Raw genomic sequence first — 25196 nt, forward strand, 5'->3', positions numbered from 1 at the left:
CATGCACAAGGCCCTAGGTTTCATTCCCACTACAGATGGATGGACATGGATGGAAGGTGGACATCAGAGAGATTTGAGAGGATGCCCCTTTCCACAACAAAAGGGCTTTCTAAGGTTCTCCAGGCAAGCATCATTGACACTGTGAATTAAGAGAACTTCTAAGTATCCAAATTGTGTTATAAGTAGCCTATTATAGGGCTCAAGATAATGAAGGATGTAGTAAAGAGATATGAAGGTGAGGCCAATAACTCATGGGAAATCCATTAAACTTTTTTTTAAGAGTATTGTGTTGGAAGAAGTGTCAGCAGTCTTGACTAAAGAGGACAGACAGAACAGGATGAAGCCTTGAGACTCCCCATCTTCTGACAGAAGGACAGAGGCTGAAAAAGCTACTTATTTACAGACATGCTTTTTTTTTTTTTTTTAATTTAAGGAAAGCTGATTCAAAGATGGAACCAATATATATGAGAACAGACATAAGAGCTCCAGAGAATTATTCCAAGAAAGCAAGACTGGAATCTAATCAAGGTGCTGGCAACATGTGACCAGCTCAATTTTCATAATTGCCGTGGATCAGTAACTGCTTTAGCTTCCCATCCCACCTCCCACTTTTCTGACTGCGAGTGTTTACACAGTTCTCTCTCTACCACCATCATCTATGAAGTATATGTGTGTGAGGAGGGATGGCAGATAACTTATCTTCAGATTAAGAGAAACCATTTTCAAAGAACTACCCCCAGGAAGACCAATCCATATCTGGACCTGATTTAGATGACAAAATCCTGAGCTTTAAAATCAATGTTACAATAAGAAGAAACTCTGGGCGTCTTGGGAAAGAATAGTTTTCATTTTGGAAAAAAATTAGTAGTTATTACCAGTAGGCTCACAAATCGACTATGGTTGATTCAAGGTGTTCACCAAGTCCTTATTACTTTTTCCTTGAAGAATTATGACTGGAGAGAGGAGGACCCTGTATTAGTCAGTTTTCTGTTTCGATAATGAAATACCTGAGATTGGGGAACTTTATTAAAAAAATAGTTTTATTTAACTCACCATTCACTGGCATCAGCTCAGCTCCGATGGAGACTTGATGGCAGAGGGTATTACGAAGGCAAGAGCATGAACAGGAGAAATCACATGGCAATACTGGAAGCTAGAGTGAGGGGAATGGGCACTGCCTCGTAAAGTTCTTACTACCTCTCAATAGGGCCACGCTGGGTAACAAGCTCTTAACACACAAACCCTTGGGGGACACACTCAAATCATATTAAAACCATAAAACACTTCTAATACATTTATAAATTAGATTCACTGCATAGATTTGGGGCATTTTCTAGCCTTGTATAAGAAAAAGTAAAAAATGTTCAGATTTGAAGTTTACTGCTAGTTTGATATATGAAACTATTAATGCGGAGTAGTATTATGGTTGGACATGAGGTGTCCCCCCAAAAGCTCATGTTAATGTAGGAATGTTCAAAAGTGAAATGACCAGATTATGAGGGCTGTAACTTAATCAGTAGATTCGTCCACTTGATGGATTCATAATTTAAGTGGATTACTGGGTGGTAACTGTAAGCAGGTGGGCATGACTGGAGGAAGAAAGTCCCTGGGGATATGCCTTAGGGAATTGTATTTTGTTCCTTGTTTCTCTCTCTCTCTCTCTGCTTCTAGGCTGCCACGAGTTGAGCAGCTTCCCTCTACCATGTCCTTGCTCCATGAAGCTCTGCCTCACCTTGGGCCTAGAGCAATGGAGACAGCAGACCATGGACTTAACCTCTAAAAACATGAGGTCAAAATTAACTTTTCCTCCGCTAAGCTGTTCTTGTCAGGTATTTTGGTCACAAGGATGAAAAGTTAACACAACTAGTTAGAAAAAAAATAAGACTAAAACTATTCCAGTGAAGAAGAAGAAACTTTGTATTGGGCCTGGGAAATGTCATGAAGCCCTATGAACTTTGAGTTATGCCATGCCCTTCATATGACCAACCTGGGTGAAAGAGGCAGCACCAGTCTGTTAGTAACAGCTTACATTCATGGGCCATGTAACTTGAGCAAGTCTGAAAAATATTAGTCCTTCCATATCAAGGTGTGTAATTTCAGCTATATGTAAACTTTAAGCCAAAACAAGAGTAGGAACACTTAGACTGACTAATAGAAGGTACTTTTTCATTTCACAAGATGATAAATCATAGATTTACTGCATTATTAATACCCCAGAGTTCATTCTCAATATAGTTCAGTGGATACAATTTCAATCTATTTACAAATTTTCAAGAACTTTTTTTTTCACCGTATGGGGTACACCTGTCACTTGTGCATGAATGTCCAAAAGGCTTAACAGTTAACTGTGTGTTCTCTACCAGATCCTCTGTTTATCTCCTCTACCAAACTGAATAACTTAGGGGAGAATATCTTTTCTTGTTTGGATCTCCAGAGCATAACACAGTACCTGCCATGTGGCTGATGCTCAATAAATTTCAGTTGACAGAAGAAGAGCCTCATCTTCATGTGTTCCAAAACATCCCCTCCCTATCTACCCCCATGCTTCTGGTTTTGGAATGACAGGAAGTCAAAGTCTGCACACTTTGAACTGTAAGACTCTACATGATCTGTAAACATTCTCCCACCCTCCTTCCCCCAGAATCCCTATTCCATCTCCTGTGCTCACCCTCTTGTGCCTGAGTTCCAAATTCACTGTCCTTGCCTAAGCATCCCTGAACCCCTTTGTACTTACTGTTCCCCTCCCTGAAATGCTGTTATGGTTTAGATATGAGGTGTCCCTCAAAAGACCATATGTGAGACAATGCAAGAAAGCTTAGAGGTGAAGTGATGGAGTTATGAGAACCTTAACCTAATCAGCACATTAATTCCCTGATAGATATTAGCTGAATGGTAAGAGTAGGCAGGTAGGGTGTGGTGGGATCACTGGGGGCATGCCTTTAGGGTACATATTTTGTCCATGTGAGGACAGTCTCTTTCTGCTTCCTGATGCCATGTTCCCAGCTGCTTTCCTCTGCCACACACTTCCACCATGACGTGCTTCTTCATCTCAGGCCCCACAGAAGGGAGTCAGCTATCGAAGGACTGAGAATTCTGAAACCATGAGCACCAAACGTCCTCCTCTAACTGTTCTTGTCATGTCTTTTTGGTCACAATAGTAAAAAAATCTGACTAAAACGCATGTTCTAACCCCAGATCCTGTGAGGTTCCTTCATTTCCTGCATTCACATCTGCATTCAAAAGTCCCTTTCTCATAGATACCTTTTCTGTCCACCTGATCATTTCATATCACCTTCCCTTCCTTTTTCTTTTCTCCACAAAACTTATAATTATTTTATATTCTACACATTTACCTACTCATACTGTTCCCTCTTTCTCACCCAAAACATAAGTTTCATGAGCCCCAGGATTTTTGCATTTTTCCATTCACTACCTAATACCCTAAACCAGGCCTTCTCAATATAAATTTGATGAATGAATAAATGAATGAATGAGTTGATAGCAGGCTGACTTCCAATCCACTGACTAGCAGTTTTTCAGATATTTCTCAATGGTAATTTTTATTATAAGTACATGCAGAAGGGGGAAAAAAGACCAAGTGAAAGATTTATTAATGTGTTTTTTTTTTCCACAAAGATCCTGATCTCATATTCAGCCTGTTAAAATGTCTGGATTCTATGTAGACATTATAGATAAAATAGATTAAGATAGGCACTTTTCCATTTTATGGATATAAATATCTTAATTATCTTGAGAGGAATGTATAAAGCCATCACCATGGATAACAGCAATTGCCGGCAGGTCCTAACTCTGGTTGTCATCTCATTGGCAAATTCCCAGATAGGGTAGAATGATTTGCTAGTAATTCAAACCAAACTAATAATCCCTGATTTTCCTGATGTACTTAAGCCCATGAGTTTTTCTGATGTGAGCTCCTGTAGCATCTATTGGACTTATAAGCAGTGTTTCATCAAAAAGCTGAAATATTTTGACTGTAATGATGCCTACTTGAAATATAACATATATAATATATAGTAGGTAGAACGAGTAACTTATGGGAAAGGCAAACTCCCATAACTCCCCTAGCATTTTAGTATCCATACTATCAAAATAGTCTTATTTAAGTCTAATTTAGATATTTTTAGCTATAATTTTGACATTGTCAATGAAGGGGAAAAAATAAGTTAGTCATCAGGTTACCAAGAATGTGGCAACTAAGATGCTGGGTACTTGTGAAGACAGTGTGAGTACAGTCAGCATGTACCTCATGAATCCCTTCCCTATTGGCCCCTCTGCTGGCTCTTACCCCCACCTCTGCTGCATCAGCCAACTGCGTTGATGGTAGATAAGGAATTAGTAAGAATCTCTACAATTAGAGGATTGTATCTACAATAGAAAATTTGGAGCCTTAAGAATAAGATACATAGTATTATGGTTTGGATGTGAGGTGTCCTCCAGAAGCTCACATGTGAGACAATGCAAGAAGGTTCAGAGGAGAAATAATTGGGTTATAAGAGTCTTAACCCAATCAGTGAATTAATCCCCTGATAGGGATTAAATGAGTGGCAACTGAAGTAGTAAGGTGTGGGTGGAAGAGGTGGCAATTGGGATGTGGCTTTGGGGTATATATTTGTATCGCAAGTGGAGAGCTCTCTCTCTCTCTCTCTCTGCTTTCTGATCCTCATGTGAGCTGCTTCACTCTCCACACTCATCTACCATGATGTTCAGCCTCATTTCAAGACCCAAGGAATGGAGCTGGCTATCCATGAACTAAGACCTCTGAAACCATGTGCCCCCAAATAAACTCTTCCTCCTCCTCTACAGTTGTTCTGGTGGGGTCCTTTAGTCACAGCAGCAGGAAAAAAAACAAAACTGGCTAAAACACATAGTTACTGAATAATCCTGGGGAAATCAGTCCACTTCATTAAGCTTCAATGTCCTTACCTGCAGAATAGATACTTAAAGAATGCTTAACTTTTAAGTCTTTTAAAGTGCTTCGTAAAACCAAAAAAATACCATATTGATGATAGTTCTTAAGATAAGTAACTATACATGAGGGAAATATAGATATTAAAATACTGGCTTTAGGGCTAGGGGTATAGCTCAGTGGTAGAGCACTTGCCTAGCATGCGCGAGGCCCTCAATTCCACCCACAGCACTGAAAACAAAAACAAAACTGGCTTTTAAAGTTTGTCACAACCAGGTTGAAACAGTGATCCTGGTACTCAACTTTGGGAACTTTGAAAAACCACATCATTATTCCAAGTCTCAGTTTAGTTAGATGTAAAATGGAGATAAAGATACTTCAGAGTTTCATAAGGGCAAATGAAATTAAATGACTAAAGAATTAAATAAAATCAAATAATTAAATGAATTTAAAGTTCTTGTGAGGTAATAAGTACTCAATAAGTACTTGACATTATTAAATATGTTAATAAATCCATTTACAAGTCCAACCTAGTGATTTTATTTTATCTTATTTTATTGACTTTCTTGTCACCAAACTAAATCATCTTGAGGTCTTTAACTGTCATTAAATGACACATATTGTCAGCTTCTCTGGAAGAGTATGTTTTTGATACTCCCAATACTTTTGGTGAGTATTTGTAAAAAGAAACCTCCAAAATATTTCAGTTTAGAAGGTCAATCAAATGATGTGTATTTAATGCTTCACCAGAAAGTTCAAAATTCTTTCCATTTTACCAAAAGGAGCACTGACCTTGCCTTCACCAATCTATCTTTGTCTCTATAAAACCCATCTCTAAGCATCTTCCTGATCTAATAATAGTAGCTAGAAATTATTTGGTGATTATTATGTGCCAGGTACTAAGCATTTTATCAATGAGAAAAATTTCAATTTTCCCAAAAGCCCAATGCAATAAGTATATTAATAATCTCATTCCATTTGGAGAAACTGAGAAACAAGAAGTTACATAATTAACCCAAAGTTATACTTCTAATAAATGACTCTAGGAAGAAATTTAACCCAAGCATTCTGATTCTGGATCCTGGGCTTGTAATCACTCTGCTAACTCCTTAATGCAAATATCAGCATTTCTAAGATCTACCTTCAGCTCAGCTGTCTTTGAGGACTCAAGCTACTAGAAAACCATCAGATATACACTTAGTATTTTGTAGACATAACCACAGAGTCTGTAGCTGTATCTAGTCATTGTCCAGTCAGTCATTAAAATCAATATGATTGGGCTATCAGTTGCATGATGCTCAGTTCATATTCTCATCATTAAGATCACCAAGAAAAATCTGAGGGTTCATTCAAATCAACCACTGTCCCCTCTGCTCACATGAGATAAAGAAAACACAATCTTACAAAGAAATAGAATGAGCTGTATGTGCAAGAAAAAAAATGCATACAAAATGGGGAAAACACATTATTTGATCTTAATATTTGCATATTTTATGTGGGGGATAAGTATAGGGGCTTAAAAATAAAATTTCTAATAAAACAATAAAGGATGATGTATCCAATTTCAGGATTATGGTAGAAGCAGTTCTCATTCGAGTCTGGATTAATAAACCTAAAACAGACCCATTCATTAATGTGAACAAACCCAGTTCAAACAAGGTTCTGCACAAGTCAGTTTTAATTCCAACCACTTCACAGGGCATTTATAGACTTAGCTTTGTTTCACCACAGACAGAGGCTGTTTGTGTGGTTATGACTAAATTCTACACATTCAAAATATTGTTCTATCACTGTGACTCCAAGAAACAGTGGTAGCCCTTCAACATTAATCTCTTCAGATACATGCTGTGAAAATAACCCAGCAACGAACCATGTAAATGTCTGAATCTCTCTCTAGATTTGCCCTAATGACTCAGTCCTAACCTCCAATACAAAATGAAAAGGGGGAAAGCTAAAAAATAAACAGTCCCAATTCCATTTCTTTTGTATCTGTGAACCTTTTTCCTATGAATTTATTCTAATTTCATTTGGTCCTGCAGCATAAAAGCATAGCTGGTTTTTATAGCACGATCTCTATATTTTTCTCAGAGCTTGGCTGGCTTTGATTTACATAGGAGAGAATGTCCCTTGAGTAAACATTATATGATTTTAAAAATAACAGAAGTATTATTTGAAACAAAGGTTGGATGGGAAAGTAAATGTAAACTGGAGGTTTAATTACATTTTATGTCACAATATAACTTCTTAGCCAGGGATTTAAAACACTCTACAACTGAGCTTCAACTTGCCTTTCCAGTTCTTTTTTTTTTTTTCCTTCCCACTACTGGTGTGGGTGAAATTGTTTGGGCCTTGGTGTCAGTTACACCATTTATTCACAAACATTTACTGGCCAAATACTATGTACAGCAATAGGAATATGTATACTGGGGATACAAAAATTAAAAGAGATCAATAATAATAATAATAATAATAGTAGTAGTAGTAGTAGTAGTAGTAAATATTGCTCCAGTCCTTCAAGGAGCTCATAATCTAACAAACAAAATACACACACACACACACACACACACACACAGAGGTAATCACAATACAGTAAATATGAAGTAATAGATATATGCATGATATAATATGAATGACTGCTCGGGGCTTTGTCCAAGATACCTTTTATAGTTTGGATCTTGAACATGCTCCTAAGGCCCATGAATTGAAGTCTTGGTTGCCATTCCAAGGCTCTGTTAAGGAGCAGGGCCTAGGGGGAGAAAGTTAGATCATTGGGGCTAAGTCCTTGAAGGGGATATTCAGATCACAGTACCTTCTTCTCTTTGCTTCTTGACTGCCACAAAGTGAGTGATTTCCCCTCTGCCAAACACTCCCAGTGTAACACACTACTTCACCATGGCCCCAGAGGCAACACGCCAAACCATAGACTAAAACTTCCAAAACTATGAGCCAAACTAAACTTGTCCTCTTTGTAAATTTATTATCTCAGGTATTTTGTCACAGTAACACAGAGCTAACACATTATCTCATATTCCAACTCTATCTAAACTGGGTTTCTAAAAGCCTCCTGTGCTTCTTTACTATGTCAAATTCTCCTCTTGAGCTAATTATTGTGACCTTTTTTTCTTCTTCATTGTGTTTACCACAGTTGCAATTTCCCATTTACTCTGGGAATCTGATCGACATCCAACTATGCCAGGAGACTATAAGCTCCATAAGGGCAGGAATCAGATCTACTTCTGTCATCATGACCAATGCTTAGCACAGTGCCTAACAGATAGGTATTCAATCCAATGAAGTTTGTGCAATAAATGAAACATAACAAAGAAAGAATGATGAAGATTTCCCTGGGGAAGGCTGGGATAATGTTACAGGACAGGGGCCAGCTGTGTTGGGTCTTGAAGGATATCATCATTTATCAAGCAGAAGAGACACATGAGAAGAGCCAGGGAGAAGAGAAACAGTTTGCCATCATTCCGTGTAACTGAAGCTGTGGGTGTGATCCATTTTGGGGAGGGAAATCGTGAAGTGTCAGAAATGAGGCAGGAGAGATTCAGGGACTAAACTACAGAGGGCCTTTTGTGCTCTGCAAAGCAATTTGGACGTTTGCCATGGGAAATCACTGAAGGGTTGTAAAAAGGGAGTAAAATGATGATCAGATTTGCATTTTAGAGAAATCACTCTCCTGGTGGTGTGAAGGATGTCCTTGATGGGCTGATATTAGGGACAGGGGGACCGGTTAGGAGGCCATTCCACAAACCCACATGAGAGATGATGAGGCATGAACCAAGGCAGGAGGAGGGGATTAAGTGGAATGGGCAGTTTCAAAAGAGATGAAAATGAGAGTAAGGGAAGAGTCAAAGGCTATCTCCCTGTTCCCTGGAAGGGTAGTGTAGCCACAAACCAAGTTAGAGGGTAAAAGACGAGAACAAGTTTGGTAGATGGCCGAGTATGGTTCTAAACCCAGTGAGGTCTGCCATTTAAAAGCCAAAGTCTTGTGCCAGATTGATGGCTGACTCCATGTCCTTTTCCCTTCTCTCTTACTGAATGCTCATTTAGCCGAGATCATGACCACCTACAAATGACCTCACTGCCCAGCCTCCCTTGCAGCTAGGTGTGGCCATACAACTGAGCTCCTGACAATCCAAGAGAAGAATGCACCTCTGTGCCACTTGCTTTCAAGAAAATTTGCTTGTCCTTAACTTTTTCTCAGATAACCTGGAGTTGGGTTGGCTCTAACTACACAAATCCAAACACATCAAGGGGTGGCAGAGAAACAATACCGTAAAGGACCCCAGAGTCAATAAAGCAGAAAGACCAGAGAGCTAGCTTTGTAAAAGTTTATGTAATAAAAATATCACACTTCTATGAAATACTTCAAATAGGGACAACCTTCCCAAACTGGAGAGTCACGGTGAATCTCTTAAATCCCACCAAGGGGCTGGGGGTGTAGCTCAGTGCCAGAGCACTTGCCTAGCATGGGCGAAATGCTAGGTTCTATCCCTAGCCCTGTGAAATATAAATTCTAACATGTAAAGTAAGTACTAAGCATACACTGGTATGTACCACGTGTAATCAGAAACTTCTCTTTTCTGCTCCAATTGTCTTTTCTTGTTGCCAAATTAATTTAACCAAATGTTTCAAGTATATAGACCAACAAAGCTTTCTATCTGTTGTGTATAAAAATCTTTTCAGAGATTCAGAATTCTAAAAATTCTGAGTCCTGAGGATGTAATATTTCTACAGCAAGGACCGAGGAATCTACCCTTTACACAAATAACCTAGGGCATTTTGAAACAGGCATTCAGGTAGAACACATTCTCAGAAAAGCTGATAAAGAGAGATCATGAGAGAGAAAAGCCCTAGTCATGGTATCAGAGGCCTGGGTTTGAGTTGCAGGTCAGCAATCTCACTAGTCATGTAGCCATGGACAGTAATCTCTAAGTCTCACTCTCCTCTCAGTGGGATTCATGACCTATCTGGCTGGTATTTCTTAATCTACCAATCTCATAACACTGCATTAGGAGAAAGCATTTATAAAATTCTGCTTTGAGAATTTTATTGAACAACATATGTTGTTCAATAAAAATCAATAAATCTGCAGTTATTTTAACATTATATAATATTCAACAAACTATTTCACAGCAAAAGAAATATGACAGCGCGCACACGTGTACACCCCCCCCCACACACACACACACAGGTTTATGTTGGATATTTCAAACAGATAAAATAGGTACGGACCAATCTGCTGTGCATATCCACGTCAATCAGCCCAGGAAACTGTAGAGGCTCATGCTTATGGATTTGACATTGGCCAAATCATGATAAGGGCCACACTATATGGCACTGGCCATAGCACATAGAGTACTGAAATATGTCTTCTGCTTAATATCAGACTTTCAAAGAAACAGACTCTTCAATCTCAAGTAGGCAAATAACTAAAGTAAACTCTTCAGTTGACATTGACATGTTTACAAAAGGAAGGTTCTTGCTAATGAAGTATTTCTCATTAATAATAATTAACTATTGTTCAAAAATTATATGTAAGAAATACATATAATGATAAATACTCTGCATACTTGATTTTCTTTCCATTCAGGAGACCCTTCTAGAATGAGCAGTACTCAGGGTAATTATGAGGAGCACAGTCCAACTGCAGAGCATGAATATTTTGATATCAGTAAAGATGGATTGTTTCCCAACTTGGTGATATTCTGAAAACTGCTTTTGGAATAGATATTTCTTGTATTTACCTCTTGCGCATAAAACAAGAAAACAAATTCTATAATAAAAGACCTCTACCTAGAAGGCAAATTATCGCAGCTTTTCAAGCATTGACTCGGTACCCAACAAACTTGATGGCCCATTGCTCTGTGTTTGGTGCTAGCAGCAAGAAAACTTTGCAGATCTAAGTTCATGCCACAGTGTTCATTTCCTGATTATTACTTCCTTTCTGCTCATGGTTTTGGTTATGACCTATTTTCCTTGCCTATATGTTAGTAGTAACAAACAAGTGAATAATCAAACCAACTTGGACAACTGTCAAAAGATAACAGTGATAATTCAGCTCCAGCCAGCTCCATCCAATTACAACCATGAGAGAATGCAGGAAAACAGCCCCAGATTTGTTACATCTTCTAATGTTTCAAGAGCACGCTGGTACCTAATGGGACTTGATAAATCTTTAAGTCAACTAAGAGAGATTTTCATTTTCATCTGAAGTTTGTAGATTTTTCATTTTAAGCAGTTTAGTGTAATAAGTAACAACACTAAGTCTAGAGCCAGATTTCCTAGATTCAATACCTGGCTCTGCCACTTATCAGCTATAGGACCTTAGGCAAGTTTCATAAAACCTCTGTACCTTCGTTTTCTCATCTGTAACACAGGAAGAAATAATAGTACCTACCTTCTAAGATTGTTCGAGAACTCCATTTTTAATTTTTTTTTTTTCCTTTTGTGGTGCTAGAGAACAAACCCAGGTCCTAATGGTGTCAGGTAAATGCTGTATCACTGAGCTATAGCACCAATCCCAAGTTTTTTCCCCACTATTGTTAAATTTTAGGATTGTAACTGATGTGTAGCAAGGGCCACATAAACAACAAAATACACAAAAATCTCAAAGTGCTTTATGAATATATCTCATGTGCAGGTAATATTTTCACATATATATGCCATTTTATCCCCCACTCTAACTGTGGGATGACCATATTCCTCCACTGATAAGGAAACTGAGTTTCCCTAGGGACCTGTCAGGAATTCTTTAGGGAGGCAGCTGCATGTACTCATTAGCCATGAGGGAGTAATGGGCACAGGCACTTACAAAATGTCCAGTGATTTGCCCAATAGTACACTTCACAAAATGACAAATATATAAATCTGAGCCAAGAAGTCAGATGGATAAACCAGAGGTCTCTAAACCAGCATTCACCACAAACCTTCTTAGTAACTAAATAAAGATCTGATTCAAACCATTGTGAGTTACTTTAATCAATAAATGAATTGTTCAAAAGTAACCAATTTGAGATAATCCTTGACATTCAATAATGTCCATTTATAACCTTCCTCTTATTAACTTTTGATTTAACAATGTTTTGCAATAATTTACTTTCTCTTCTCTCTGACTCCAAGACCTTTCTCCTAGGGACTTTGAAAGCAGGTCACCTGACTGTCCAAGCCTGTGTGATAGAAACTGCTAAGTTGGGAACACCCTGTCAACCTTTACTTTGATTTTCCTGGTTCTTGTTGGTTTAAGGCAGATCCTTAATGTTATTTAAACAGAGAGGACTATTTGAAATTTCTTGGTAGATGAATTTGATAGTGATAATTTTTTAAAAAAACAATGACTGTCCTCTTGAGATAAAGGATCTCATTCACCATAAGGGTAGACATCTTATCTGAATAAGTCAGGACTTCTTCGAATAAAAGGTCAATGTAGTCCTGTTTCCTTTTCTTGAGTAACAGCAGTAACTTCATGTACTCTCTGGTGATCTGCATTTGATAAAGTTATTTCAGCAGTAGAAAAGAATCTTCTCTTTATTTAGGATTTAGAGTTTTAATGTATGTGTATGTGTGTGTGTGTGTGTGTGTGTGTGTGTGTGTGTGTGTCTGTCTGTCTGTCTGTCTATGTATTATATCTAATCTGAGTCTTCTTGGGGATGTAGAATGCACTGATTTTTAGAAATAACAATGAGTAAACGGCAAATTATAATTATTTAAATGAAAACTTATGAATTATGGGATACTATCAAGAAAATGAAAAATCTACCCACAAAAATAGAAGTATAAATATTTGCACATTCTCTATGTCTAGTATTTTGAATATATAAACAATTTGTACAGTTCAACAATAAGAAGGCAAAACACTGTTTTAAATGGACAAAGGTCCTGAACAAACATGTCTCCAAAGAGGATGTACAAATGGCTAATAAGAACATGAAAGATGTTCAACATTATCAGTCATTAGGGGGAATATAAATTAAAATAAAAGTGTGATACCATTTACACCCCTATTATGGTTATCACTTTTAAAAAAGTAAATAAATGTTAATGGAATGTGGAAAAATTGTATCCTCATCTGTTTCCAGTGTGAATGTAGAATTAAGCATCTGTTATAAAAGCTGTATGGTGATTCCTAAGTTATACCCAATAACTAAAACCTTAAGTTTAAACAAAAGTCTGCACACACATATTCACAGTGGCACTCATTACTCATAATAGCCAAAAACCAGAAACAACCCAAATCCCCATCAGCTGACGAATGGGCAAACAAAATATGTAAATCCATACAATTAAATATTATTCAGACATAATAAAGTACTGATACATGTCACAACGTGGATGAACCTTGACAACACTTTATCAAGTGAAAGAAATCAGACAAAAAAGGTCACATATTATGTAATTCCTTTTATATGAAATATCTAGAATGGGCAAATCCATGGAGACAGAAAGGAGAGTTGTTGCCAGACACTGAGGAGAGGGAGGAATGAGGGTGACTGGTTAAATGAGTATGGGTTTTTTTTTTTTTTGGGGGGGGGGGTTAATAAATACTGTGGATTTGAATAGCAGTGGTAGTAGCACATCACTATAAATGTAATAAAAGGGACACTCAACCATTAAGTCACATCCCTAGGCCTATTTTGTAATTTTTTTTTTTTTTTTAGAAACAGGGTCTTACTGAGTTGCTTAGTACCTGGCTTTTGCTGAGGCTGGCTTTGAATCTGGAATCCTCCTGCCTCAGCCTCTGGAGTTGCTGAGATTATAGGCATGTGCCACTGCGTCTAGTTTGTTCTGCCAATTTTACTGCATTTTAAAAATGCAGTACTCACTTGAACCCCTACTGAAAGATGCCAAAAGTCTCTTCCTCCAATACAAAATAATTTAACATGGTATATCACCCAAAAAATATGTGTATGTGTGTGTACACACACAGTTATCATGGTGCCTGGGTTCAATCACAGGCATCATGCATACTAGGGAAGCCCTCTACCACTGAGGAGAACCCCAGCCTAGAGGTAGGCCTAGAGGTAGGGGCTGAGAAAGGGAAGGACTATTTTGCTCCAACAGGAAATTTAGTTCTTATATTAAAAAAAAAAAATCCCCTGGTCTGGGGTAGTGCAAGTTAATCATCCCTCCCAGGCCATTCAGTAGTCACAAATCTTTTAAAGAGTCAAAACCTTTTAAAGAGTGCGATACTGTATCCTGAAGATCAGTAACTGACAAGTTGTCTTCTATTTCATTGTATCATCTGTCATTATTCCTTTGCTCTTGAAGGGCATTTTTGGGTTGTTGATTTGCCAGTAGAAATTTCAACTTTTCTAATGTTACATCTCTACTTCCAAATGTTCCCTGTCAATAGTTTAGCCAATTTGAACATCAACAATTAAGGAATATGTGTAAAACCTTTTGTCTTCTAGAATACATACAATGTATAATTCAAAATAATTACACATTAATTACTCTGATAAGGTGAGGGATATGATTTTTCCGGGATCAGTAATTTGAATATTTTCTGAGTTGATATGACATAAATGAATCAGAAATAGCACTATATCTGATAGAGAAAATAAAGAACACTAGTGACAAACTATTTAGCAAGAGTTCCTTAAAAAGACGCTATATATATTTCTCCCACAAAGAAACATTTAGTAATAAAATGCAGCTTAAATAAGCAGACCAGTAAATAAATTATATGTTCTAGATTTAATTTTTCTCAACTGTAAAGTTAGACATGAGGAAAAGTTGGACAAATTAAAAAGTTGGGGGAAAAAATCTCATTTAAGGTACATACTTGTTAAAGCTGTTGATTGCAGATTCACTTAGATGGGAGAATAAAATTGTAAAAAGTATGATAAAGTAAGATAGAAGGTTCTGAAAATAAATGCAACTGTCAATTAATTTCAAAGGTACAGTATCCTGAAGTTAAACACCTAAGCTACGATTTTAAAATACCTCAAAGAAATTCTCCACATAAAAAATTATGCTTATCTTTTATGACATGTCTATTTAAATGTTAATATAACTAGATTTATTCCAAACAGGTAGAATTTTTTTAAAAAAAAAAGAGCATTGAATAATTCAAATTAAAAAAAAAAATCCCTCTCTTTCATCTTAAGTATGTGTCTAATTCAGGTGAGAGCAAAGGCGGTTTTAGCCAGAACTATCTAGAGAATTGTGGTGCAAGTAATCCTGTCCCTTAGAACTAAACATATTTGGCTCATGTGCTATTATTTTAAAGAAATTTGAGAAATACAGAAACTGAAACCAACCTGTTGAAGGTGAACAAGAACTTGATGAAAATGAACCCTTTTACTTTATGTCAAAATTAAGTAACATAGAAGAGGACACAGAAAACTTTTCAGGTTGCATATGTATCTAATGGTCAAATTCTAAACACATTCAGCCAGAATATAGACCTATATGTATGGCTAAAGCAGTCACATAATCTAATAATTCCATTTCCTTCACTTCAAAGAGAAAAAAAATGAGATTAAAACTCATGTGACATAACAAGAAAACATCAAGTTAACTGAAATTCCTTGTCCAACAGAGTCCTTTAGGTCTTCTCCGAGTTTTCCCTGACTCCCTCCATCTTAACTATCTGGGCCTCAGGCCTAGAAATGTGTACATTTAATGGTAAAATGAAATCCTGGAAGAAGACTGCATTCAGTCCCTCTATGCAAAAATAAATAAATAACAAAACTGTCCCTAGAAGTGAGGATACATAGATCAAGAAGACCCCATTGCTGGAGCCCTGGGATTGCTGACTAAGAAAGATGGTGTTGGGAGTCAGAGGAAAGAAGGAGAAAGCCAAAGGAATTGTTACGCTTTGAGGAAAGCATTTGGCCATTGTCTGTATCCAAACACGTATCCTCAGCACAGAAATTCTTTATTCTGTCAAAGGTCTAGCTTGGGGAAGGGACAGAGGCAAGTGGGGTCTCCAAGGTCCTTTTCATTCCCGGATGACCCAGTCACACTGGGAAAGAGGCCAGGATAGTGTTTCAAGGCCTGGAGGTGGGGCTGAGAAAGGGAAGGACTATTTTGCTCCAACAGGAAATTTAGTTCTCATAAAAAAAAAAAAAAAAAAAAAAAATCCCTTGGTCTGGGGTAGTTCAAGTTAATCATCCCATCCCAGGACATTCATTAGTCACAAGAAGCACAACTTATGAACAGTTGGGTGATTCTGCTATGATTGGTAAAATGGTGACCACTGTTTATAACCATGATCTAAGGCCATATAATATGAGGAACAATGGCTGGGCACAGATGGTTTAGTTCAACTGCCTTTGTGTTTCCCCCCTCATTTCCTCTTCTATGGGTTTCAGGAGGCAGACCTGAAGAAATCAGAAAAGGATCTTTTTTTTTTCTTTTTTTTTTTTTTTTTTTTTGCCATTTTTCCAGAGTCCCTTGAAAAGAAAACAAGTTTTCTTTTTCTTTTGCTAACTGATTGAGAAACAAAGAGATCTCCATATTCTCTGCCACCAACTCCCTTCATACAAAGTTTGTTGTTTGTCTTAAAGGTGGAGATGTCATCTTTATATACACTGAGAAGGAAAACTTCTAATACACAGCCCCAACCTACGAATAAAGTCCTAGGGGTTGAAGCTATTCTAACAGAGACTGAGTGAGCAAGGAAAGGACAGAAAGGAATCTGTGCTGTCAGAGAGAGAAGTAGGATTCTGGAGGGACAGTGACATAGAAAGCCAAGCCAGAGCTCATTGCTAGAGCAAGTTAATTTCACTTCGCTGAGCAAAGGAAACTTCAGAGTTTTGTGACTGTCAAAGGCTGGGGAAAGCCCTTTTGTCCTAAAAGCAAATGATTTTAGGATTAAAAAAAAGTCCTAAAAGCAAAATGATTTCAGAGAGAAGACTTCTCCCACGGACGCCCAGAAGCCTGGCACAACTGTTTCCACCTTCAGTGGTCTGATTTTATGCCAACACAGAGCCTGAGGGGGTTGCCAGAAGGGCACTTTGGACTTTCCCTTTGATCAGTGCCTGAGCAAGGTGTGTCCAAGAGTTAGGAGTTGGGAGGGCCGAGGACAAATCAGTGCACACATAGACACATGCCCACTAGCTGGCTATCACCAGGGAACCTGGGGGTGAAGTGTATCTATTCTTGGGTTAATTCCTTCCCTCTGGAAAGATCCTGTTCCTTTTGAAGGGGACAAGGACAAAAAGCAGCTAGAACAGGTCTTGTTTTTACTGTAGCTTCCTTTTGATCATTCCATTCCCCCTCTTCTCCTGTTTAATTCCATCTTATTTTGAGGACCTTCTTTTCTTCCTTCCTTCCTGAAGGTTTACAAAAAGGAACAGCAACCCAGAAAGCGTAATGACATTTTCTGTCCAGGAATAGGGTTGGGGAGAGATTCCAAGACACAGTACCTCCAGCTCCCAAATTTTGACAATTGGCTTCAATGCCATCAATTTCTAGCTAGGAATTTGTTCAAAGATTCACATCTACCCATTTTCCCAATTGCACCCCAGGAAAACTTGTAGTAAACTGCTTTTGCCTTTTGCTTGGTGGTAGATTTGCCAGGTATATTGGGCAGGCCAGGATGAGAATCTAGATAGGTCAGAGCCAGGTGTGAATGCCCCTGGTCCAGTCTGAACCAGACTGTTCCTGCAGTATTAACTCCAGAGGGAGACGGGATGCAGGCTGGGTACACACTACACTACACCCCATTTTGCACTGTGAAGGGCAACTCTGGTCACACACCCTGGGAAGTATGTCCTCTGGATGTAGCAACATCACATATTGGAGCTCAGTCTTCACTCTCTCCGCTAGTCTATCCACAAAGTAAGCCTGGGATTTGGGGGGAATGTAGCCAAAAGAGGATTCTAACTGTGACATTCACTACGTTGGGAAAAACTGATGGCACATAAGAACCTAATCCAGATGAATGCACTTGAGACCAGGAACCAGGGCCACTAGAGAGGCAAAGTCAACTCCTTCCCTCTCTAGTTCCTAACAGCTCCTCACCTCTCCTCACTCCCCCGCACTACGATCTCATTTTCAGCCAAAAATATTCAAGCCCAGAATTATTTTCAATCACAATCATCCCCACCTCACTCAGGCCTAGGCAGTGATAGAACAGTGCACTTTGACCCACCCTGAGGGAGTCTCAAGCCCGCAGCTGTGCGCCCGCCGCTGTGCGCCTGCAAGAAAAGAAAGCTCCTGGCGGTGCGGCTGTTGGTTCCCGGTGTTTTAACGCTCCTCTCACCCGGGCTCAAGGAACCAGCTTGCCGTGCTTCCCTCCCCCTTGACATTTGATTTCTAAAACGTAGACGCAAGGGCTGAGGCTCTGGCATTTAGAAAAGGGGGCAAGGTCAAGGCCTAGGGATGGACCTACTACCCGATCCACTGGCACCTTTGCGCTCATCTCAAGCAAGTCCCTTGCCCGCAGTCACTGGGAAAAAAAGAGATCGCAGCGCCCCTGGAATGTAGAGACCTGACCCTAACTCTATTTCCGGCCAGCCCCAGCCCGTGCCCACGTTCTTCCTCCCTTTTCTCTCCTTTTCATCCAGAGCGGTCCGGAGATTTTGATTAAGACAAATCTGTTCTCGCGCCGCGCTGGGATGGCGCCAAATGGCCAGGCTACGCGGGCACTGCATTTTCATCCCATGGTCAGAGCCTCTGCAGAGAAAGGTCTCGGTCCCGACGCACCTCATCCCCTCCCCCAGAGCGCGGGGCCGCGCTCCCGGTCGGCTCCAGCACGCGCCTTCCCCTCCCTCCTCCCTCCTCCCACCCAGCAGTTTTCTCCTTTAAGAAGCACACACGCCCACCCCGCCTCCCACGTAAAGGCCAGTTTTCTCTCTTTTTGTGTCTAGAAGCAAACTCAACTTGAAGTTGAGAGCAGAGCCAAAGAGGTGAAGGGAGAGTACAAGATGCACTGAAACAGAGAAGGGAGAGATCAAAGAGGGAGGAGAGCGAGCGAGGAGCTGGAGGTCGATCAGGGCACAGGCGGAGAGGGAAAACTGAGCCAGGGGTACGGACGCAGAGGCTGCACAGCCGCAGCGCCTTTTGAGCGCCCTCCCGCCCGCGCGCGCCGCGGGGTCAGTCGGAAACTCACATGGTCGGAGTGCAGACCGCCTCTCAGTTACAGCCAGCGGGTGACTTCGGGGGCTCCCTGAGGTCTTCTCCCTGGTTGCCTGCTGCGAAAGGACAGAAACAAAACAAAAATCACGGGACACGACTGGGACGGGCCGCTCGGCGCCTCCGGGACCGCTCTCATTTGGCACAAGGAAGCGGGCGCGGGGATTCGGACTGCCTCGTGTAGCCTATAAATAGCAAACTTTTAGACGGAATCAACTAACAAATGAGAGAAGCGGGCATAAATTTGCGCAGGATCCCCCCTTTTCGGGGACAACCCGACTCCCCTCCTCACTCTCTTTACAGGAGTGAAAAGGGGACAGTTTTGAAGAGGGGGATGGAATTTAATTTTAGTAGAATTTACAGTAGTTCTTGTTACTTTTGCAAGGGAGGGACCACACCGTTTCTGATCCTCCCACCGACCTACCTTTGCAGCTACTCCCTCTTAACCCCAACCCCAGCCCGCAGCTCCAAACCAGCTAGGAAGGGCAAAGGCCCAGGAGAGCAGAGTTCCTAAGGGGTTGGCTGTTGACGAGGAGAGGAGGAAGAGGAGGATCCCGAGCCCGGTTTCCCCAGGACTACCGGAGTGATGGAAGCTGGGGTAGGGGTGGGGAGAGGTGGGAAAAAACAGTGACAGGGTTTGGGGTCTTCTTGAAATGCCACGACAGGAATTTGGGTAATCTCCTGAATTTCGGAAGGAATTGCGAATTGGCGCAAAAGAGTACCTGGACCACAGGTACTACAACAGCCCTCCAGTGCTAGCAACCCCCTTTCTCAATTGCTTTGCTAGAACCCTCCTCCCGGTCCCGACCCGAAGCGCCAAGGCAAACATGGGAATTGTGTCTTTGGTTGCGTGGGGCCCGCAAGGTCTGGGAGAAGCTCACCCTGAGAGATGCGCCATAGGATCTGCCTCGCTTAGCCCTCCCCCGTCCCCGGGAGCAGGATGACTTTTCTTCGCGCCCCCTCACACCTGCCTCCCATAAGAAAGCGAATGGTCTAAATGATTGTGAGTCCTGAGCGCAACTCGCAGTCCACCCTCCCCCTTTCCTTTGGCCAAGGCCAAGTTGTGGGTGGTGATTAGGTTAGTTTTTCATTTTCATTCTAGGTCCTCAAAATAAAATCCCCGAGGACAACAGATACTCGCTCCCCACTCCAAACAACACAGTTCAGGAGGTTGTTTGGCTAAATTTATCCTGCATGTTGCTAGCAAAAAATAAACAGGGTCAATAGAAGAATCAACACAGGTGGCTGGGGGATTGGACAAATTTAGGACTCCGCAGCTGAAGCCAGGTGCGGGAGAGAAGGAGCTGCAGGTGAAGGGAGTTTGCGTTGCTCCCCTAGAGACTCGATTCTCTCCGCCAGGCCTGGGGAGGTGTGGTGGGAGCAAGCCCTCCCAAAGATGTCTCTAGCTGGAAAGAGAAGGGAGCATGAGAACCGTGGTGATTGTTCTTTCCATTGCCCACCACGGCCCAACACCACCGGCTGGCCCCACACGGGAAAAGGTCAAATAAATACCTAACCTGACTTGCACCCGCCAGAGAGGAGACCAAAGAGATCTCCGACTCAAGTTACTGTGAGGGCGTTGCTGCCTTAATCGCGCTTTTCCAACACCGCTTGCCTCCAGTTACCTTATCAAAATTGCAAAAGTTATTTTGTTTGCCCCAGAACCCAGCCAAATATGGAACGAGCGGGAAAAGGACAGAGGAACTAAGGAGGTCAGGGCTGCAACCCTCTGCGCGGGGCGTGAAGCCCCTGACTCCACACTGGCGGGTGCGCAAGAGCCTTCTTGTCCAGCCCCAGGAACCCGGTGCTCCGGGAGCTTTGGCTTCTGACTGCACTTCTCGACTTTCCCCAAAGGCTGGAGTAGGCAGTGCGACCCCTTGGCCCCCACCAGGAGTGCTCTTAAGGGTTCTCCCAGACAGGGGTTGAACAGAGCCTAGGGGTCCCCGGGCATCCGGCATGTCTTGCGCGTCCAATGCTACCCACGTACCTGTCCTGACCTTCCAGCGCCAAGAGTACCGGGTTGGGTAGCCGGGCCTGGAGCCCGCCGCTTCCAGCGGAGCCCGCCCTCGCCCTCCCCCTCTCGCCTTTGCGGGCGGTCTCTCCCCTAGCAGTTGGCTTGGGCCAGAGTTCTAGAAAGGCTTCTAGAATTCCCCCAGGCTGTGCGGCCCTTTGGTAGGTCCAGTCCAGCGCCTCTCCTTTCATGCAATCTAGCCTTCACCGTCCCCCCAAATCCTCCTGCATCCCGCCAACGGAGCCCACGCTTCAAAACTGTAGAAATTCTGAAAAAAAAAAAAGCGGGTTGAAAGATCTTTCGGACCATGTGCGGAGGTCGGGTGGGTGTGCTGGCAGGTTCTGGATGTTCATAGGGGAATAGGCCCTATGGGACAAAAACGATTCAAAGGCAGAGCCCCAGTGGTTGTCTTAAACTCATAGTTCACGTCTATATTGTTTTATGCCTAGGGGAAGACTGCCCAGCGTGATAGATCTTTTTAGATCCCATCACTGGAAGAAAAATCCTGGTGATAACGATTATCTCCTGCTCGAGTTATCTTGCCATCACCCCAATCCATCTCCCTCTCGCTCCAACCCCTCGGGGAGATGAGGAGGGTGAGGAGCTGGTGAGGGGACGGGCCACGCCGCTGCCCTAGGATGAAGCGGAGAGGAGGAGGTACGAGGCCACTGCATCCGTCCCTTTCCGCTCTGGGCTGGGGAGAAAGGACACGGTGGGTTTCTTTCTCTGCCAAGCCTCACGCTTCTTTCAAATGATTTTAGTCTGGTGCTTCGGTCTATCCATATACATTTCCAATCTCATGGCTCATAAACTATTAGCAAAATGGTTTCATTATTCACCTTCTGTATCCTACAAAAGGGAGAAAAGACGGGCGCGGGAGCAGGGTGGGGGGCAGTCGTCGGACACTAGTTAACAATGATGCCGCCCGGGTTTAAATCATGGTTCAGACTGCCTTCTTCAAGCTGACACTCAACAAATCTGGTCGGTTTCCAAGGATCTGTAGCCGACCCCTTCTCTCTCTTCTCCCCACCCCCTTCTGGCTCTCTCTCCATCCATCACTATCCATTTCTCCCTAATACCCAGGTTACTAGAAGACCAGATGAATAGCCAAGATACTGCAAATCCATTATTTGCTTCATTAGGTGTCATCAATAAGGCACGCCCTTTAGATACGACACACATAATTAATTGGTTAGAATTGCTATCCCCGGCCCCAGTTTGGGGTGGTATTGGTGATGAAATCACTTTTCATCCACGAAAACCAAGCCATCGTAAAACATAAGTCTAGGATAGTAACCAAGAAGTTCGGCGTGGCGTTTCAGGCGCCCAAATGGGCATCAAGTCCCGACCAGACTTCAGCAAGATGGGGAAGTTGCAGCAGGGCGGGGGAGGGGGGTGGGTAATGAGTGTGGGCACGCATGCCTGGTGAAAGTGTATAGATAAGAGAATGGGGGTCTAAATTATTTCAGAGAGAGGAAATGGACCCCACACAGTCCTTACTCAGGGTCTGTGTTTGATTCTGAGCTATGGGGAAAAAATTAAATTAGTCAATTTGAATGAAAGCAAATAGAAGCAAAGTGACTTGTCGAGGCCTGAGAACCGAGTGGAGGGGGCTAAGGTAGAAAACTGCGGGCAGGCAGCAGCTGGCAGATACAGCCTCCGGCGCATGGAAGCTGGACTGGCTCTACCGATGGTGCCGATGATATTAGGTCCATGAATACTTTCTACTTTTCTTATAAATATATTTTACCTAAAATGACTATCACCTCGCTCCCGCCCCCGGCCCCTCCACTTTCCCTACACTTTTTTGAAAATGTAAAGGACGGTAGGCAAGTGAACGTGCAGTAATTATCCCTGGATACAGAAACCAATCTGGCTGCGAGAGGCCCCTGTGCAATCGCCGGCGGCGGCCGCGGCGGAGGCGCGCGGGTCCTCCCTGTGGCCGGGGACTCCCGGCGCTCGCTAGGTCACCGCACCGCGCGGCCGCCGCTCGCCCGCTGTTTAATATACATGGGGTGGGAACCAAGGGAAGCCGATCTCCGTGCCTGCCAGTTCTGTAGGAAAAAAAAAAAAAATCAATTTGCTATTTATTTTTGAAATATATAGATTTAGGACTTTTTTTTTCCAGCCCGACCCCCTTCAAGAACCATGGCCCACATTTAATTACGTCTTTTAATGACTTTTCCCCCTTATTTGCCATCGCTATTTCACGTAAGGGAGGGGGTGGGGTGGAGTTTCTTGGGGAGGTTTTCAATTCTGGTATCTTCAAAAAGATTTGCCTTATGTGTTAATTGCATGCTGTTAAGCACATCTGGGACTGCGTGCTGACCAACTCCGACCAACTTTTAATTAACACATTGACCTGGCGAAGAAGCAGCCGCCCAGCCTCCCCCTCGAAATATGTATATTAGCCGCGTGGAAGCCGCTTGGCCTGCGCCGCCAGATGCGTGCAAGGAATTGCCTGTGTCGAGGGGCGGGAGGGGGTGCAAATTGCAACCGCTAGCTCTCTTTCTGTCGAACGCTTTTCTCGACTCACCTCTAGGAAAACAACAAAGAAACAGAGTTAAATGGCCGGCTCCTGGAGCAGGCTTCTTACATTCTTTAGCGCGGTTTGACCCTAGGTTGGGAAGTTAGGGGGATTGGAAGGCAAGACCCGCCAAAGCCATTTTTTCTCACCATCCTGATCTTGGCCTGAGCTGAGCGAGGTCTGGAGCCCAGGCTCTTTAGATGGACCAAGTTCTGTTAATGGACATTAGGAATGAGAGCAAGGGCCTTTCCAGGTTCTGGCCTTTTCCTGAGACTCTCAGAGACCAAGCCACAAACTCCAGGACCCCAGATCCAAGAAAGGGGAATGGGTATCCTTCCAGGTTTTGAAGCGCGCTTTTGCCAGGCTAGGTCAAAGGAAATAGGTGACTGTTTTTAAAGACACTAGGCCCTTTGCCAGAAACGTGGGCTGTTGGAGCCCACATTTTCTAGCTAAGGCCAGGAGAACACCTGTTAGAGGGAGAAAGAAACTGAAAGCAGCTAAGGCGATGCCACCCGCAGATATGCAATCTCTCCCAGGTAATTTCATTCAGAATGAATGGCGTTTCACTGGAGTGATGTCTTCAGAGTGAGTGCCTAGCCTGCTTCCCTGTAGAGCACAAATGCGGGTTAATCCCCAGATACGTACTCATTTTCTCTTTCCGCATCTAATCTCAACTGCCTTGCTCCTCCAAGTGCTTAACTTCCGCGTACAAGCCTATAAAAAAAATGTCAGAGAGGTATTCCTTCTCCCAGCCATAAAGAAGTTGGAGTGAATCACTCCCCAGTTACCGTTTAACGTCCCCTCCAGGTAACAACTGAAGTTTCTTGTTTGACATTTTTCATTCCCCAATACAGAACTTTTCAATATATTCGCAGAACCAGCATGAGGGATAATGTATAACAATAAATTCACAGCAATATGCTCTGTGTGGATGCTCTGAAAAATTTACTGAGACAAGATTGATCTCCAAATTCCTTCCACCTCAATACTTATTCTTACACTTTTTTTTTGTCCTTCCCTTGAATCTACTCTTCCTTCCTACCCACCTATCACAGAATCTGCAAAAATGGAGACAAAAAGAATAGAAAAGATAAAGAGAATTAAGTCCCATTACTCAGTATTCCTCTCACTTCCTCCAGATCTTTTTATATTCAGATAAAGGTATAATCAAAGCACATCTTTGGACAGGGAAAAACCAATCAGTTGGTAAATTACAATGTCCCTTTGCAAAGATAAGGCCTTTGGAAAGTTAGCACAAGCTTTGCCCAAACAGCTTTGAGTTTCAGTGGACCACAGTTCTTATTTCAGCTCACAAATTGATCTGCAAAATTGCAGCACACACCTGATATCCAGGGGAAAACAAGAGTTGGTAACTCCAGCTGGTTCTTCTTTTGATTTACTCTGCCTGGTAAGATGTATGCTGGGATGTTTTGATAAGGGGGGGAAAAAAAGGAGTCAGCAGTTTGATTTGGAAACTCTTTTATTGCTGAATATGGTTGCAGGTTTAAACTAAAGAATGTGTTTCTGCTGGGGACATTTGCATGACACATCCATATGCATTAGCAGCTGCACGGTGTTATATCATCAGTTCCTGTGAGCATTTATCTTTTCTTCCTCCTTCTGTCTTTCTCAAAGAAAGT

The 25196-nt window shown here is 42.0% G+C and overlaps 1 protein-coding gene across 6 annotated transcripts in view; it reads right to left on the reverse strand.

The window, feature by feature from the left end:
* Window positions 1–21134, reverse strand: part of Esrrg (estrogen related receptor gamma) — a 595402-nt gene extending 574268 nt beyond the window's left edge. For 3 of the 6 annotated variants that reach the window (XM_078022826.1, XM_040276850.2, XM_078022830.1), the window contains exons 1-2: window positions 19443–19580; window positions 18996–19077 (exon numbers count right to left, since the gene is read on the reverse strand). In XM_078022826.1, the coding sequence (XP_077878952.1) occupies window positions 18996–18997 (2 nt within the window). In that variant the 5' untranslated portion in view covers window positions 18998–19077; window positions 19443–19580. Of the gene's footprint in view, window positions 1–18995; window positions 19303–19442; window positions 19581–19899; window positions 20030–21005 lie in introns of those variants that run through there. The other 3 variants (XM_078022829.1, XM_078022828.1, XM_078022827.1) reach the window with 3 other exon arrangements.
* Between the last annotated feature and the right edge of the window lie 4062 nt (window positions 21135–25196).

The sequence above is a fragment of the Ictidomys tridecemlineatus genome, chromosome 10 (genome assembly GCF_052094955.1).
Source record: "Ictidomys tridecemlineatus isolate mIctTri1 chromosome 10, mIctTri1.hap1, whole genome shotgun sequence".
NCBI lineage: Eukaryota > Metazoa > Chordata > Mammalia > Rodentia > Sciuridae > Ictidomys > Ictidomys tridecemlineatus.